Here is a 15,522-nt window from a genome sequence, read left to right on the forward strand (position 1 = left end):
CGAAAATGTGCTGATTGCGGTGTCGATCTTTCAGGCTATCATAACATCATATTGCTGAATGTTTTCCGCTGTTAATTCACGTATTTATGAGATATTGCTATTTTAGTATTTTTTTAAACCTAATGAGTTTGACAAATTGTTATTTTTCATATACACAAGGCCTGATAATTGACTTCATTTCACAACCATGAGCTCAGACCTGCAGTTATCTTAAGGCTATATTAACGTAAAGCATTTTTTTTATTAATTTGAGGATGGGCCAGTAAGGCTGTTTTCTTTTAAAGTCTTTTTATTCTCATTGCTTTCATACAATTGAATGATCGAGTTAGATCAACGCAATTTTCAAATGCTAATTAATCATTGTGTTGTTACCAGTGTTCTGTTTTAATTAACGTGGTGAAAATAAATTTTTGTATCCCCAAATGGGGTCAGCATTCTACTCCAGCAGCCCAAGCGCCCTGCTTACCAATCCTATACCCTTCCAGGATGCCGTAGGAGACGATCTCAGTGTCTTAAATTAAATAGTTCATCACGATATTGTGAAGTACTGGCAACAGTATATCATAAAGCTTTGGCTGCTTGTGTTACGGCGTTAAACAGAACAACGAAGCGGCAGGTCTAGAGAAACTGGACTGACCGCTACGAAGGCCGCCGTGTTGATGGGGTAGAGGTGTCCCGCCGTCATCAGCAGCGGCTTGTGGGCTCGCGCCATCACGATGGACAGCGCCCTCTGGAAGCCGGCGCCGGCGCCCACCCAGTGGCTGCTGTACGCCGCCAAAGACAGCGCCTCGCCCTGACAACAACGGCAACACGGTGGAGCGTATCCTCTGACATTTGTCTACACTGCAGCTGATGGGTCAGTCTTTGTGTAATGTGTCAAATGGTTTGTGATCAGAGGCTACGGTTCTGGCTTTAAAAGCTGGCGACTTGCCTTGTGGAAGCAGCTGTCTTCCTGTACCTGGTGGAAAAAATCTTGTGAAAAGTCCGGGCGAGAAAGAGCACTCTGCACAGAAGCGTTATTAATGAAAGGAGGAATGTGATCTCCTGCATTGTGTTACCAAGGCTGACTGCCATAAAGGTCCCGAGGCGGAAACAGTTCGGTGGAGCAAGAGGAGTCACAGGATCTGGCGGCAGCCATTTTGGCCACAGGTGTCAGGCTCTGCAGGAAGAGGTTTCACAGTGTTTGATGTTTGAAAGTGTCACACTCTGGGAAGTTTTCCAGTTTTCTAGCCAACTCTTAAGATTTAATATGTCGGAGATATATGCTCTGACCGAAGTGTTACACACCTATGTCTTTTCTTCAGTGGGTCTCATTTCATTTCTGTGAAATATCGTTTTCTGTTTTAGGTCTAAAAACTGTAACATATGAACTTGTATTTTGTTGTGATTGCTGTCCTGTAAGTACATTGATTGTGAAGATGGCATCGTACAGGTTGGCTTGGTTTCATGTGTTGTTATGGGTTACTTACCTGCGATGTGGTTGGAAGACTTTGCTTAAAGAATTATTATTTGTGAACTACTTCTCGAAGAGGAGCAGCAGTACAACTTCTGGACTTTCACTTCGCGCTCATCACGTATCACACGTTGTCATAAACAAAAACTAGATTTAGGAAAAGTTATATCGTCACATTCATCGAAAGATGCTCTGTTCCGGGCGCCGGTCACTTAGTAATAATTTTTTGTCCATTGTGGCGACAATTTTGAGTCTTAAGAGTGAAGGGTGAGAGAGAGAGAGAGAGAGAGAGAGAGAGGGAGGGAGGGAGGGAGGGAGGGAGGGAGGGGGGGCGATGGAGGGAGACGGAGAGGCAGGCGAGGACAAGGGAGGGAGTGAGGAATGGAGGGGTTGATAGCCAGGTGTTCTTCGAGACGAAGATGTGTCATTGAACAATTCATTTGAATCGCACATAACTAAGAGAGGATAACTCCTCAAAAACCGAAAATGCGAGTTTGTCGGTTTCTTAAGACACAGATGCATTAATTGTAATTAAAATGGGAGCCCGTCTTTACCTCGTTGCGTGTAAAGAACGGATTTAAATCTCCATTTGATTCTAATATGGGATCACTCCTGAGTTGTCATGTTTCTAAAACAAACTTGCGGCAGACCTGGAATTATGCTGAACTAGTCGATGATTCCTCTTGAAAATTTACAATACTGCGATGAACAGCTCACATTTTGAAGTTTCAAATAGATGAAAAAAGAAAAAAAAAGAAACGAAAAAAAAGTCAGACAACAAAAGAAAGGCAAGCTTGATTACTTTTGACTATGCTATGGATTTTTTTAGGTACAGAACACGAAAATAGATGGAGCTATGCAGTACTGTGTTAATGAGGACCAAGGCAAAAAACGACATAATGAATTTTGCACCTTCCTACACTATCACACTGAGTATTTTGTCCGCATAAGTAAACTCTACTTGTTCCTCAATGAATGTGGTGCTCAACATCACAATCATACACTTACAATAATGTTGTTGCTATAATCAAACGACGACAGGTTTGATAAAATCTACCACTGTTTCCCCATCGGAGGGCACTCTCCTCTACCATCTGTACGCGACTTTCATATCCAGATCAGGATATATCACTCATTGCTGGATCCAGCCACCTCGGTCGCTTTAAAGTTTATGCAGCGAAGGCAAGAGAAATAGATGAGTTTTATACCATGATGGATATTAAGAGGTTTTCATCTTAACGGAATCAATGGGAAGAGGCACTAGAGAACAGGTCGAAGTATCATTTTCTCCCTATTAGCTTCTGTGCTATGACCACAGTTCAAAAAATAAAAGGCAAACAGCCCTATATCGGAATGCTCTGATTCCATATCTTTACATTAATGAAAGCCCGGAGAAATTTTCCCTATACGAAGATTGGGCTTCCTCAAACAGAAGCATATAGTGGGAAAGTTCCCATTAAAAAGCAGAAAGATTATGTCGGAAGAAAGGAAGATTTGGTTTTTTCGAGGTCATTAGACACGGAGCACAAGCTCGGATTGTGTCAAGGATGGGAAAGGATTCCGCCGTGCCCTTTCAAAGGAACCATCCCAATATTTGCCTGGAGCGACTTAGGGAAATCACGGAAAAACAAAATCTCGATGGTCGAAAACGGGTTCGAACGATCGTCCACCCGAATGCGAATCCAGTGTCCTAACCACTGCACCACATCGCTCAGTGGATGATGCTGAGAAACAACTGATGTACCGGGTGATCAAAAAGTCAGTATAAATTTGAGAACTGAATAAATCATGGAATAATGTAGATGGAGAGGTACAAATTGACACACATGCTTGGAATGACATGGGGTTTTATTAGAACCAAAAAAATACAAAAGTTCAAAAAATGTCCGACGGATGGCGCTTCATCTGATCAGAATAGCAATAATTAGCATAACAAAGTAAGACAAAACAAAGACGATGTTCTTTACAGGAAATGCTCAATATGTCCACCATCATTCCTCAACAATAGCTGTAGTGGAGGAATAATGTTGTGAACAGCACTGTAAAGCATGCCCGGAGTTATGGTCAGGTATTGGCGTCTAATGTTGTCCTTCAGCATCCCTAGAGATGTCGGTCGATCACGGTATACTTGCGACTTCAGGTAACCCCAAAGCCAATAACAGCACGGACCGAGGTCTGGGGACCTGGGAGGCCAAGCATGACGAAAGTGGCGGCTGAGCACACGATCATCACCAAACGACGTGCGCAAGAAATCTTTCACACGTCTAGCAATATGGGGCGGAGCGCCATCCTGCATAAACATCGTATGTTCCAGCAGGTGTTCACCAGCCAGGCTGGTGATGATGCGATTCTGTAACATATCGGCGTACCTCTCACCCGTCACGGTAGCAGTTACAAAACCAGAACCACGCATTTCCTCGAAGAAAAAAGGCCTGATAACGGTAGATGTTGTAAATCCAACCCACACCGTTACTATCTCGTCGTGTAATGGAGTTTCCACGACAGTTCTAGAATTTTCGGTAGCCCAAATTCTGCAGTTGTGGGCGTTGACAGGCCCTCGGAGCGTGAAATGAGCTTCGTCGGTCCACAACACGTTACTCAACCATCTTCCGCCATCTTTTGAAACGCCCACACCGCAGATGCCCTGCGCTTCACTAAATCGCCAGGTAACAGTTCATGATGCCGATGGATTTTGTACGGATATCATTGGAGGGTACGCCCCAGTGCCAAACAAACAGTAGTGTACGGATTGTCGGTGCAACGTGCGAATGCACGAGCGCTGACTTCCCCGTGCATAGACGAACCCGCTACAGTCTCCATTTCTTCCTGAACTGTCTCAGCAGCATTACGCCTTGTGCTCGGTCGGCCACTACGGGTTCTATCGTCTGAACAACCCGTGGCTTCGAACTTCGAAATCATTCTCGCCACAGCTGCATTTCTCAACGGACTTTTAACCGTTCGAATCCCCTTCCTATGGCGATAGGATCGTGACGCCGAACTAGCACATTCCTCATTCTGATAATACAGCTTCACTAAAAGCGCCTTTTCAGGTAACGTCAACATGATGCGATTGCTGGTGTATCTGATTCTCTCTCTCATTACAGCTCCTTTTATACACGATTGTCATGCGCAATCACTGACGTTTTGCTGTCCAGTGCCATCTGTCGGACATTTTGTGAACTTTGTTTTTTGTTTTGGTTCTAATAAAACCCCATGAATTTACAAGCATTTGTGTCAATTTTTACCTCCCTATCTACATTATTCCGTGGTTTATTAAGTTTTCAAATTTATACTGACTTTTTGATCACCCGGTATATTACATATCGACAACATCAAGACTGTAATAAGCTGAAGGCGTACCCTTTAGCAGAAGCGGATGAAGATGATTGAAAAGTGACTAGCAAATCATTTTTTGTATCATGTTTTGTATTCATTTTTGTACAAACTTAATATACTCGTAGTTTTGTGAACAGGTGCCCAGTTATGATTTGTAACATGTTTTCTATTTTCCTTTGAACTAACTTAGGGCAGTTTTGTGAATACATAGAGTTATAAACATAATATTAAACATATTCAATGGTTTAGATTCAAGGGATTGAGAAACAGTAAATTATTTGGTTACCATTTATACGCACTCATGTCAAGTTGATGAATGGCAATTTTTGTGTGTTAGTCATTCATTAAACAGAAGTTTTTGCTTCTCATGTAATTCAAATAAGTGTCTTAAAATATATTTGCTTCCTCATTTGTTGTTATAAGGGGATAACTCGATGTGATAAAAATCGCCATAGCAGCTATAAATATTTTTCATACTAGCAAATGATTTGTTTCAAATAAATTGTTTCAAACAGCAGGAAGAAAATAATTAAACAGTTAAACAAGGGTGTGGAATGATTTTTCTTCTTCCTGAACAGTTTATTAAACTGACTGTTGTCTTTTGAAAATAAACAATATTCATTGCCGTTGAAAATGTTCTTGTGTTATTTACAATTAGTGTTTTGTATTCGTTCAAAAATTTCTTTCATTGTACTGCTCCTTTTTCGGTGTGGGTATTCTGCTCTATTGTTAAGTTTTTGGCAGAGGTTACCGCAGACTGGTGCCCTCTTTGTTTTGGCTACAATTACATCGAAGAGCCAGTATGGGCATTTAGCCACGGAAACAACAGTCACAATTTGTTTGTAAAGTAGTGCAGCCCTACCTGCTGTGTGATGACGTCAGCTGTCCAGCAGTAGAAGTAAATCTCGGCGCTGTAGAAGGGCAGGATCAGGGCGTACTGCAGGGCCGTGAGCGCGTCCTTAATCTGCACACACACATATCAAAGACACTTGCTTGATAATCCTTCTAGCAGGATGAAGGACATGCTAGTATCACAACGGAGGGGTGACAAGTTTATCGGGGCACAGCAGTACAATGAGGTCGCGATACAACTGGCTTATTGTTATCTTAGTGAATCAATTAGATCTGTAATGCTCTGTGGATGCATGAGGGACAGGTTGAGATGTGTATAGTCCACCTTTTACTGCTTTCACCATCTCGCACTTCTTCCTTAGTATGCATGTACTGATGGTGGATGGGTTTCCTAGTTGCTGAGCTGCGTGGCAAGGAGTTGGTCGCTCGGGAGTATCAACTTCTCTGAGGTGTCAGTCGCACTCGTGTCTTCAGCACTACCTAGATGCAGAACTCTGGGGTCAGAGTACAGAACTGCAAATTCGTGCTGTCTGTATCGTGCACCGCGTTGTAATGAGAGCATTTTCATCGATCTGTAAGTGATGAAGAATGATTTACCCATTTCAGGTTATATACATACAGTCAAGAACTAAACCGGTGACAAGCAGGAAATCATCAGATCACCACAAGATTTCAATATTTTATTTGAAGGCGTCGGCATAAAAAGAGCAATTTCTTACTCCACGTAATTTACAAATTTTACAATTTATCTCGCAGATTTGTACGTGAACATACAATTTATCGAACCAGAAAATTTTGCGAGCTTTCTATCTGTACTCTGCATATCCAGCACGAAATTGAGCATTTTCAACTCTGGTCCCGAACTCTATAGTCACTTTATCCATGTATCTGTGTTGACAAAGTAAACCACTTGTAGCACCAATACGTGTAGGTAATTGTCCTGAAAATTGGAGACTTTGTGCTCCTTTGAACTAAATACAGGGTGTTACAAAATAATATACATATACAGTCACTGACATTTAATATCTCCTTCTTTAAAGTAGACAGCAAAGAAAATGGTATCGTAGGCATTAAACCGTAAATACCAAGGTAATTATGCTCAAAATAACGACTTTCCACCGCAGAGCATGTTCGACAACGATTTAGAACTGAGTGAAATACTATCTGTGTTGTTTCTGATCGAATAGCATCCCCAGCTACCTCAAGTTGCTCTATTAGATCATCGACATCTACATCAACATTATATGAAAACCCTGCAATTCACACTTAAATGCCTGGCAAAGCGATCATCAAAACACCTTTACACTATTAGTCTAACATCATACTTCCAAACAGCGCAAGGGAAAAACGAACATTTAAATCTCTCCGTACGGGCTCTGATTTCTCTTATTTTATTAGGATGATCATTTCTCCCTATCTAGGTGGGCGCCAAAAAAATATTTTCGCGTTCGGAGATCCGCAATGATTATAACCAAAACGAACGTGTCACATCCGCGTCTGTCCCGTATTTCGTAGTAATACAACAGGGGCTGCCCTTCTCTGAACTTTTTGGATGACCTTCGTCAGTCCTTTTGTTTCATCAATTTTACGCTCTAAAACTCCCTCTATAGTTGAATTCTTTTATCTTTGCGGCCCACGCATGCCCGCCCAGACGCGGGAGATTGCTGCGTTGCCAGTTGCACACGACGCACGTGCCAATAGAAGCAGCGCCATAATATAGCATAGTTCGCAAGATTATGTTTAGGGGGGAGCGCGCAGTTCATGAAGTAAAGCCATCAAGGCCGCATTAACCCTTTCGCTGCTACAAAGACGTGCTCCCTGCATTCCGCGCTGTGCGCAATTTTGTCACTGCACTGCTCGCCTGTGCAGACACATCGTGTTTCGACTGCTTTGACACACTTATAATTCGATTCCACAAAAACTATTTGGCCCAAAAATTAGATTTTTACACATCTTATTGACTGATACCTTCCCCCAATAAATGACTTAATTTTGTTTCGATGTTCAACGCAGTTATTATGCAGCATTAAATATAGTAAACCATTGCAAGAAATTTTGAAGAGTTTGCAGAGGTAAAAGTCCATAGAGTATACTTTCCGTATGGTCGATTTTCGTTGCCACGATGTTGAGAATGAAATGTGGACAAGATACCTAAATTTCATATAAAAATTACTGTATAACAATATCTCATTTATGTACCACATAGATGTCGTATGTAACATTGAGAAATATTCCGTCTTTCGCGACTGTAACAAAAGTTTTATTTACACTGAGCACGTTTGGCTTTATTTTAAAGCACTTCAATCAATCAAAAGGAAGTAGACAAAATACATTAAACAAAACTGTGGACTTACAAAAACATTAGGACTTGAATATACCGTCTATCATTGAAGTGCTCTGAGCTATGTCAAATATAATTTTTGTGTGTGGCACACACAAACATCATTTATTTGCTAAAACACTGATCAGCCAACACAAACGTTGAATATTGTGTTACCGCAGCACAAAACTACGAAAGGTGACTTTGCAATGGAGGAGACAAGACTGTACACTGAAGATGCTTCAAAAGAGAGAAACGTGTCTGGTCTAAATAAGTCGCTTATTACAGTTGCAGAAGAAGAATATATTTCAGTACCATTGGTAAAACTGCGACTGTGGAACAAAAACAAGAAAGAGAACATGAGTACCATTGTGTATGTGCCATACCTTTCATTGAATGAAGTGCTTTAAAAAAGGCCAAACGCGTCCGGTGTAAATAAAACTTTTATTACAGTCGCGAAAGACGGAATATTTTTCAATATTTCATACGACACCTATGTGGTACTTAAATTAAATGAGATATTGTTATACAGTAAATTGTATATGAAATTTAGATATTTTGTCCACATTTCATTCTCAACATTGTGGCAACTAAAATCGACCATAAGGAAAGTATACGCTATGGACTTCTACCTCTGCAAACTCTTAAAAATTTCGTGCAATGGTTTGCTACATTTAATGCTGCACAATAACTGCGTTGAACATCGAAACAAAATTAAGTCATTTATGGGGGAAGGTATCAGTCAAGAAGACGTGTAAAAATCAAACTTTTGGGCCAAATACTTTTTTTGAAATCGCATGATAAGTGTGTCAAAGCAGCGAGAACACCATGTGTCTGCACCGGCGAGCAGTGCAGTGATGACAAAATCGCGCACAGCGCGGAATGCGGGGAGCACGTGTCTGCAGCAGGGAAAGGGTTAATGAAGAGACAAAGCACTAGAAGTTTCAAAAAATTGCATTCGAACGAATATAATTCGTGAAGTAAGGCACTTCGATATTGTTTTTAAATAATGAAAATATTAAGCACCACCCAAGGTTTGAACTCATAACCTTCCACATAGAAGCCCAACACCTTTACTATTACGCTACCGCAGCTCGTATGATTATAGGACGCCATGAGGACTGTAACACGTCACGCAAAATACTGACAAACACTGTTGGTATGGCTATGAATTACTCACGCTTCGTCGAAGTACGATAGGAAATAAACAATTACCGCTGTTCTTTATTGCGAAAAAACGGTTCGTGAGATTGATAGAAAGACCTTTCCTTGCTATCGCCTGAATTAGGAGTCTTATTGCTTGTTTGGTTTAATTAATTAATGGAATATAAAGCAATTGGTATAAAGAATGCTTTTTCCAAACTTTCTATAAAAGAAAGTCTGCTATCAAGACATTGCTTTTGTTCTATTACTTTATTTATGACTGAACATTTCTAAAACTGAAGACACTCGTTCATGCTCTGCATGGCAGTCAAGATATGGCAACGTCGTTCTCTGTTCATTGGCTGACTGTGCTTTGTGACGTCAGATGAACAGAACGAACCTAAACTCGGCCGCCAACATAAATGACGCGCACTTTAGTACCATCGGTTTTCCCACTGTCCAAGTTTCACTACAATACAATTCTAGGATCCAAAAGTAAATTCTCAGAAATTTCTTCCTCAGATTAAGGCGTATGTTTGATGCTAGTAGACTTCTCTTGCCCAGGAATGCCCTTTTCACCAATACTAGACTGTTTTGATGTCCTCCTTGCCCCGTCCGCCATGGGGTATTTTTCTGCCTTGGTAGCAGAATTTCTTAACTTGATCTACTTCGTGATCACCACTTATGATGTTAAGTTTCTCACTGTTTTCATTTCTACTACTTCCTTACTCTCAGTTCATATTCTGTACTCAATGCAGTGTTCATTCCATTCGGCAGATTCTATAATTCTTCTTCACTTTCACTTAGGATAGCAATGTCGACAACAACTCCTCATTGATATCCTTTCACCTTGAATTTTAATTCCACTCTTGAATCTTTCTTTTATTTCCTTCATTGCTTCTCCGGTGTATAGTTTGGACAGTAGGGGCGAAAGACTACATCCCTGTCTTACACCCTTCTTAATCCGCACTTCGTTCTTGGTCTTCTACACCACACAGCGGTACTCCAGAAGAGAACAGACAAGCGCAGTGTAGGCAGTTTCTTTAGCAGACCTGTCGCATCTTCTGCCAATAAAACGCAGTCTTTCGTTCACCTTCAGTACAATAGCGACTACGTAATCCTTTCGGATTAAGCTGTTCGTAGATAAAATCCCTAGATATTTAGCTGCACTGGCTGGCTTTAGAATTGTTTGATTTACAACGTAACCAAAATTTAATGGATTCCTGGTAGTGCTCAAGTTGATGACCTCACACTTTCCATTAATTAGGATCAATTTCCACTTTTCGCATCATACAGATATTTTGTCTAAATTGTACTGCAATTGGTTTTGATATTCTGATGACTTTGCTAGACAGTAAACTACAGCATCATCCGCAGACAATCTAGAAGGCCTGCTCAGATGTCTTGTCTTGTCGTTTATATTGGTTAAGAACAGTAGGTGGAACCCAGAATATCACTTCTGTTTTATCCGTTGACTTTCGGGGCTTTCTGACAGCTAATCACGAATCCTGTAGCAGAATGAGACGATACTCCGTAGGCACCCACCCTTATAAGGGACCGCTTGTGAGGAACAGTGCCGAAAGCTTTTCGGAAATCTAGAAATATTGAACCAATCTGAGATCTCCTGTCGATATCAGTCAGTTATTCGTGTGAATAAGGAACCAGCTGTGTTCCACAAGAACAATATTTTCTGAATTCGTGCTATGTATCAATGGGTCATTGTCTTCGAGGTAGTTCATAATGTTCGAACACCCTACTGCATATCGACGTCAGTGATATGGGTCTTCAGTTCAGCGGATAACTCTTATTCCCTTTCTTGAGTACTGTAGGATCCCGTGCAACTTTCCAGTATGTTATGTAGGCATGTTTCTTTTGTTGAGCGAGCGGTTGTATGTAACAGTTAAGTATGGAGCTATTGTATCAGGATATTCTGAGAGCAGCGTAAGTAGTGTACAATAATAACGGGAGATTTGCCATTATTAAGGGATTTAAGTTGCATCGCTACACCGAGTACATCTATTTCTATATTGCTCATGTTCGCACATTCGAATTCTGGAATAATTACTTCGCCCCTTTGGTGAAGGAACTTCAGAAAACCGTGCTTAGTACTCCACTTCAGCTGCGCAGTCATCGCTACCAACACCATTGCTATCGGACAGTGAAAGAAATGCTTGTGTTTTGCTACTGGTCTACTTTACATAGCCGTACAGCCTCTTTGGATTTGGAGAGTTTCGTTGTGGAAACTATTAAAAGCATTTCGCACTGAAGTTCGCGCTAATTTTCTAGCTTCAGTAACACATTGCCAATCCTGCAGATTTTATGTTCTTTCCAAGTTGGCAAGTTTTTTGGTTGTTTCAGTGTTCCGTGCTGTTTTGTGTACCGTGGGAAATCAGTTCCGTCTCTTACACATTTTTTCGATGTAAATCTGTCAATAAGCCGTCGTCACTACATCTTTGAAGTAAAGCTACATCTGGGTTACGTTTACATATCTTGGAAGGAGTGGAGAATGTCTCTTAGGAAGAACTCAAGCGAATTTTTATGCGATTTTTTAAATAAATCTAATTTGCGTTTGGTTTTGGTGGCTGTGGATATTACGGTATTCAGTCTCCCTACAACGACCTTGTTGTCGCTAACCCCTGTATGCTCCATATTTGCTCAGGATTGTTTATAGTAAAGAGTTCATGCATGTTCTTAGCTCCTGAACTAAAACTTTCAGAGACAGCATTTAGCACAGTTTACGACCCTGTTTTATGCTTACTGCAATTAACAGTCTGGATATGACCGGTATAGAGGCGTATAAATATCTATGTATTTACTAAGTACCTACAACATATGTACAACTGGCACCTTCCACATTGACTTGAATATGACAGACGAGAATCTAAGCAGCTCACTGGCAGAGTGTATATGTTAATTTTCCGGAATGTTTCCATTCATCCACTCATTTGGCCAGATGGAAGGGAACCAATATGTTTATAATATCACTGTGATACGTGAGATTAGCTACTAACTGTGTTGTTGTCTACCTGAAGTGGCGACAAAATATTTTTCATCGACGTCGGATTTATGTAAAACGTTTAGGTAGATAAATTGTGTCTCAATCTTGGAGTGTGTGTGGTAGAATGAAAACAATAATCTTTTTTGAACTCGGCGAAGGTACACACGACCTATGGTATGGCATCATCATAAAGAGTATTGGAGAGAGAAATCGTATTCGTCAAACCCCAATGAGCTTTGTTTAAAGGAAAGATCAACTTTAATTTCACAACAGACCTCAGTCAGAGTTCTGAACAACTAGTTTCTGAAGTTGCAGTCAAACTCTGACAGACAGTATGATTGGAATCTCCTATCGTCTGATCACCACCAATCATGCTTTAACACCAGATAAATTTCATGTACATATAGACTGTGGACCGACAAGTGCGGAAGTAGAGTGATAAGGTGACCAGACTGACCACACGGTTCTACCTGTAGAGAAATCAGTTTAGACAAATCAGTAGTCAAAGATTTCAGCATCGTCTTCATCACTGACATCGGTGAAGTTCAGATTGCTTCTTCATGGGACGCTTACTGCGCTGACCAGATCTAGGACTGGAGAGGTAAACATGTCTACCCAGAACCTGTCCCACAAGGAAGGGATGTTAGGTTTGCAGAAAGTGACAGGGGCAATGCGACTGCGTGCAAGTCTCTACGTACAGTATTTCCACTCTCGCTTATGGTATGGAGCCATTTGTTCCCGTCAAGAGAAACAGCTGTGAACAGCTGCCACGTAAAGCGCAGTCGCAACATGGGGGCATCCAAAATAGTCGTATGAGGCCCTCCTAGGTGCTCGATGTTATGCACTCGTGAAATTCCCAAACACGAACCAGATCATGGATGGTCGGGGGAGGGGGACGGGGGAGGATGAGAGAGGGAGATGGCAGATCACTCCACGCTATTTCACTTAGGGGATGCGCAGCAATATTCAGAGGAACCCACAGCTTCAGCCACGAACTTACAGCAGAGACGCAGAGACACAGGAAGAACCATGGTTGGCGAATACTTACCGAATACCAGTTTGTTGGAAAAGTTGGAGTCAGAGAGGCTACGAAACCTTCTCATGAAGCCCTGTGGTTCCTGCACTATTATACCTAAGTTTGGAACGTGTGAGATGATTAATTGCGATCCACTAATATCCACTCAAATGATAGGACAGACCTAGGAACAATAGGTATTATAGTCGTTCACTGCTGTAGCTGTGTCGAGGATGACACGGCGGCCGATCGGTACCGTTGGGCTTTCCAACACGTATTCGGGCGGAATTTAGTTTAGTTTAATACTTAGATCTTTGTCAATGGAGTAAACATAAAAAGTTTGCTGCTCCTTAATTAAATCCAAAAGTCCAGCTTTCCTTAACTCTAGCTCATTACGCTTGTGCGTACTGGGCAGCCAGGAATATTTCAGTTTCTATCGAACTACAGTAAGGTGGTTTACTCTGTTGCGTGTTCTCATATACTTTATCGGTTCAAAATGGCTGTGAGCACTATGGGACTTAACATCTGAGGTCATCAGTCCCCTAGAACTTAGAACTACTTAAACCTAACTAACCTAAGGACATCACACACATCCATGCCCGAGGCAGGATTCGAACCTGCGACCGTAGCAGTCGCGCGGTTCCGGACTGAGCGCCTAGAACCGCTACACCACCGCGGCCGGCTATACTTTATCGGCAATGGTTGTGCTTCTACAGGTTAATCCCAGAATAATCTAGGTGTCCACATATTTTTTTAAAAAAGTTTTCCGGTCTATCTCTGAATGATACTTTGAAGTTTTGCTTTTGCAATCATATACGGGAAGTGAGCCTGAAACGACATTCATACATAACAATCATATGTTAACTGGAACTTTTACCCACTAATACCCCTCACATACTGTTACTTTGCGAACATTTGTTTACAGTGTAATGTGTACGAATCATCTCACTGCCCCGCTGATGCTTTATTTTTTTCGTCAAACTCTAATGTAATGTCGTACACCCTTTTGTGACTATGTTCTCTCATTTGCAGATGATGATTCGTTTATTCTTGCACCTTTGAATAACATACCCCATATTTATATAAACATCCAATATTTTCTAGCTTTGAAGTCCAATTCTGTGCGCCAACAGCTGCGAAGTTTTTTCATAGAAGCTGTTTCTTTTTCTTGTTCTCAAAATTGCAGAAATTGGTATCGAGTACCACATTTGCTCATATTGTGAACGAATATGTTATTGTGGTCACTCTGCCTCTTGTTCTCTGCGGTAGATAACTCGTCATCGTACCCTCCCTTGCACACCTGTCAGTTTCTCAACTACAACATAATATTTCCGTCTTCCACCGTATTCTGTACCTGCGCTATCCGTATTTTCTCTTCGTGATTACAAACAAATTTAATGACTGCGAAGATGTTTTCTGGTAGCACTTCCTATGCTTATACTACGAGGTAATGATGCACACTACTCTCAGCTCGAATGTGGCTATATGTATATCTGGTCACGTGACTTCGGCAGTTCCCACTATGATCGATCTTCCTGTAAGTTTTGTCTAGCAAACAAAAATTATTTTGAAAACTGCATTCATGTTTGTTTGAAATAAGAAGGTACTTACTTAAGGATTAGGCCTGCTCACCTGTATCTGCTGGTAGAGAGTCATGCAGAGGCCGACCATTGTGGTTGAGAGCTGCACCAGCACCATGGTGCTCATGGCGGCCTCCAGGTCGTGCAGGAACCTGCAGCACATACCAGACCATGAGACTCACTTCTGACGAGGAGAGTAACAGTGCGGGTTCTACCGAACACTTAAACTTCGTTAAAATGCAGTGCAGGTTCTACCTGAGATTTCAAGGTCACTGATATATAGTGTGGGTACAAGTGCAGATTCAAGGTCATCACCGGTAACAAGGAGCAATTGGGGGCCTTTTCTCCTCAAGGTCATCCGTGTTCGCCTGAGGAATTCCCACGTCTCATGGAACTGCATCATGTAACTCGTGTGCCGTCCCTGCCACCACTGCTGCTGCCTATTGGCCATTGCAAATGACGGCTAATGAACGGCAATGGAAGTACGAGGTCATCACCTCTCCCAATATGTGATGAGGTCACTGAAGCACTGTGCCAGCTCTGCACCAGATAATAAGGTCCCACTTCTCAGGGCCAATATGAATCTTGTTCCCCCTCCCACCACATTTCTTTTATTATTACAATTGCATCATTTTCGTCTTTCGACATTTGCTGTGAAAGGATCATCATGAAATTCAAGTAGTAGAGATTGCCTTCTCGTCATATTAAGAAGAAGTATAGGTAATTGTCCATCCTTTAATATTAATATTGTTATTGATATCTTATTTATTAAACTCGTGTATTTTCATTTTTCCAAGAGGGCAATGAATGCGTGATGTGGGACTA

At 41.4% G+C, this 15,522-nt stretch overlaps 1 protein-coding gene across 1 annotated transcript in view; it reads right to left on the reverse strand.

The window, feature by feature from the left end:
* Window positions 1-15,522, reverse strand: part of LOC124776156 (odorant receptor Or2-like) — a 105,009-nt gene that overhangs the window by 48,093 nt on the left and 41,394 nt on the right. Inside the window, exons 3-5 of the mRNA XM_047250996.1 lie at window positions 14,750-14,849; window positions 5,652-5,753; window positions 638-793 (exon numbers count right to left, since the gene is read on the reverse strand). Of these exons, the coding sequence (XP_047106952.1) occupies window positions 638-793; window positions 5,652-5,753; window positions 14,750-14,849 (358 nt within the window). The remainder of the gene's footprint in view (window positions 1-637; window positions 794-5,651; window positions 5,754-14,749; window positions 14,850-15,522) is intronic.

This window comes from Schistocerca piceifrons, chromosome 2 (genome assembly GCF_021461385.2).
Source record: "Schistocerca piceifrons isolate TAMUIC-IGC-003096 chromosome 2, iqSchPice1.1, whole genome shotgun sequence".
In the NCBI taxonomy this organism is placed as follows: Eukaryota; Metazoa; Arthropoda; class Insecta; order Orthoptera; family Acrididae; genus Schistocerca; species Schistocerca piceifrons.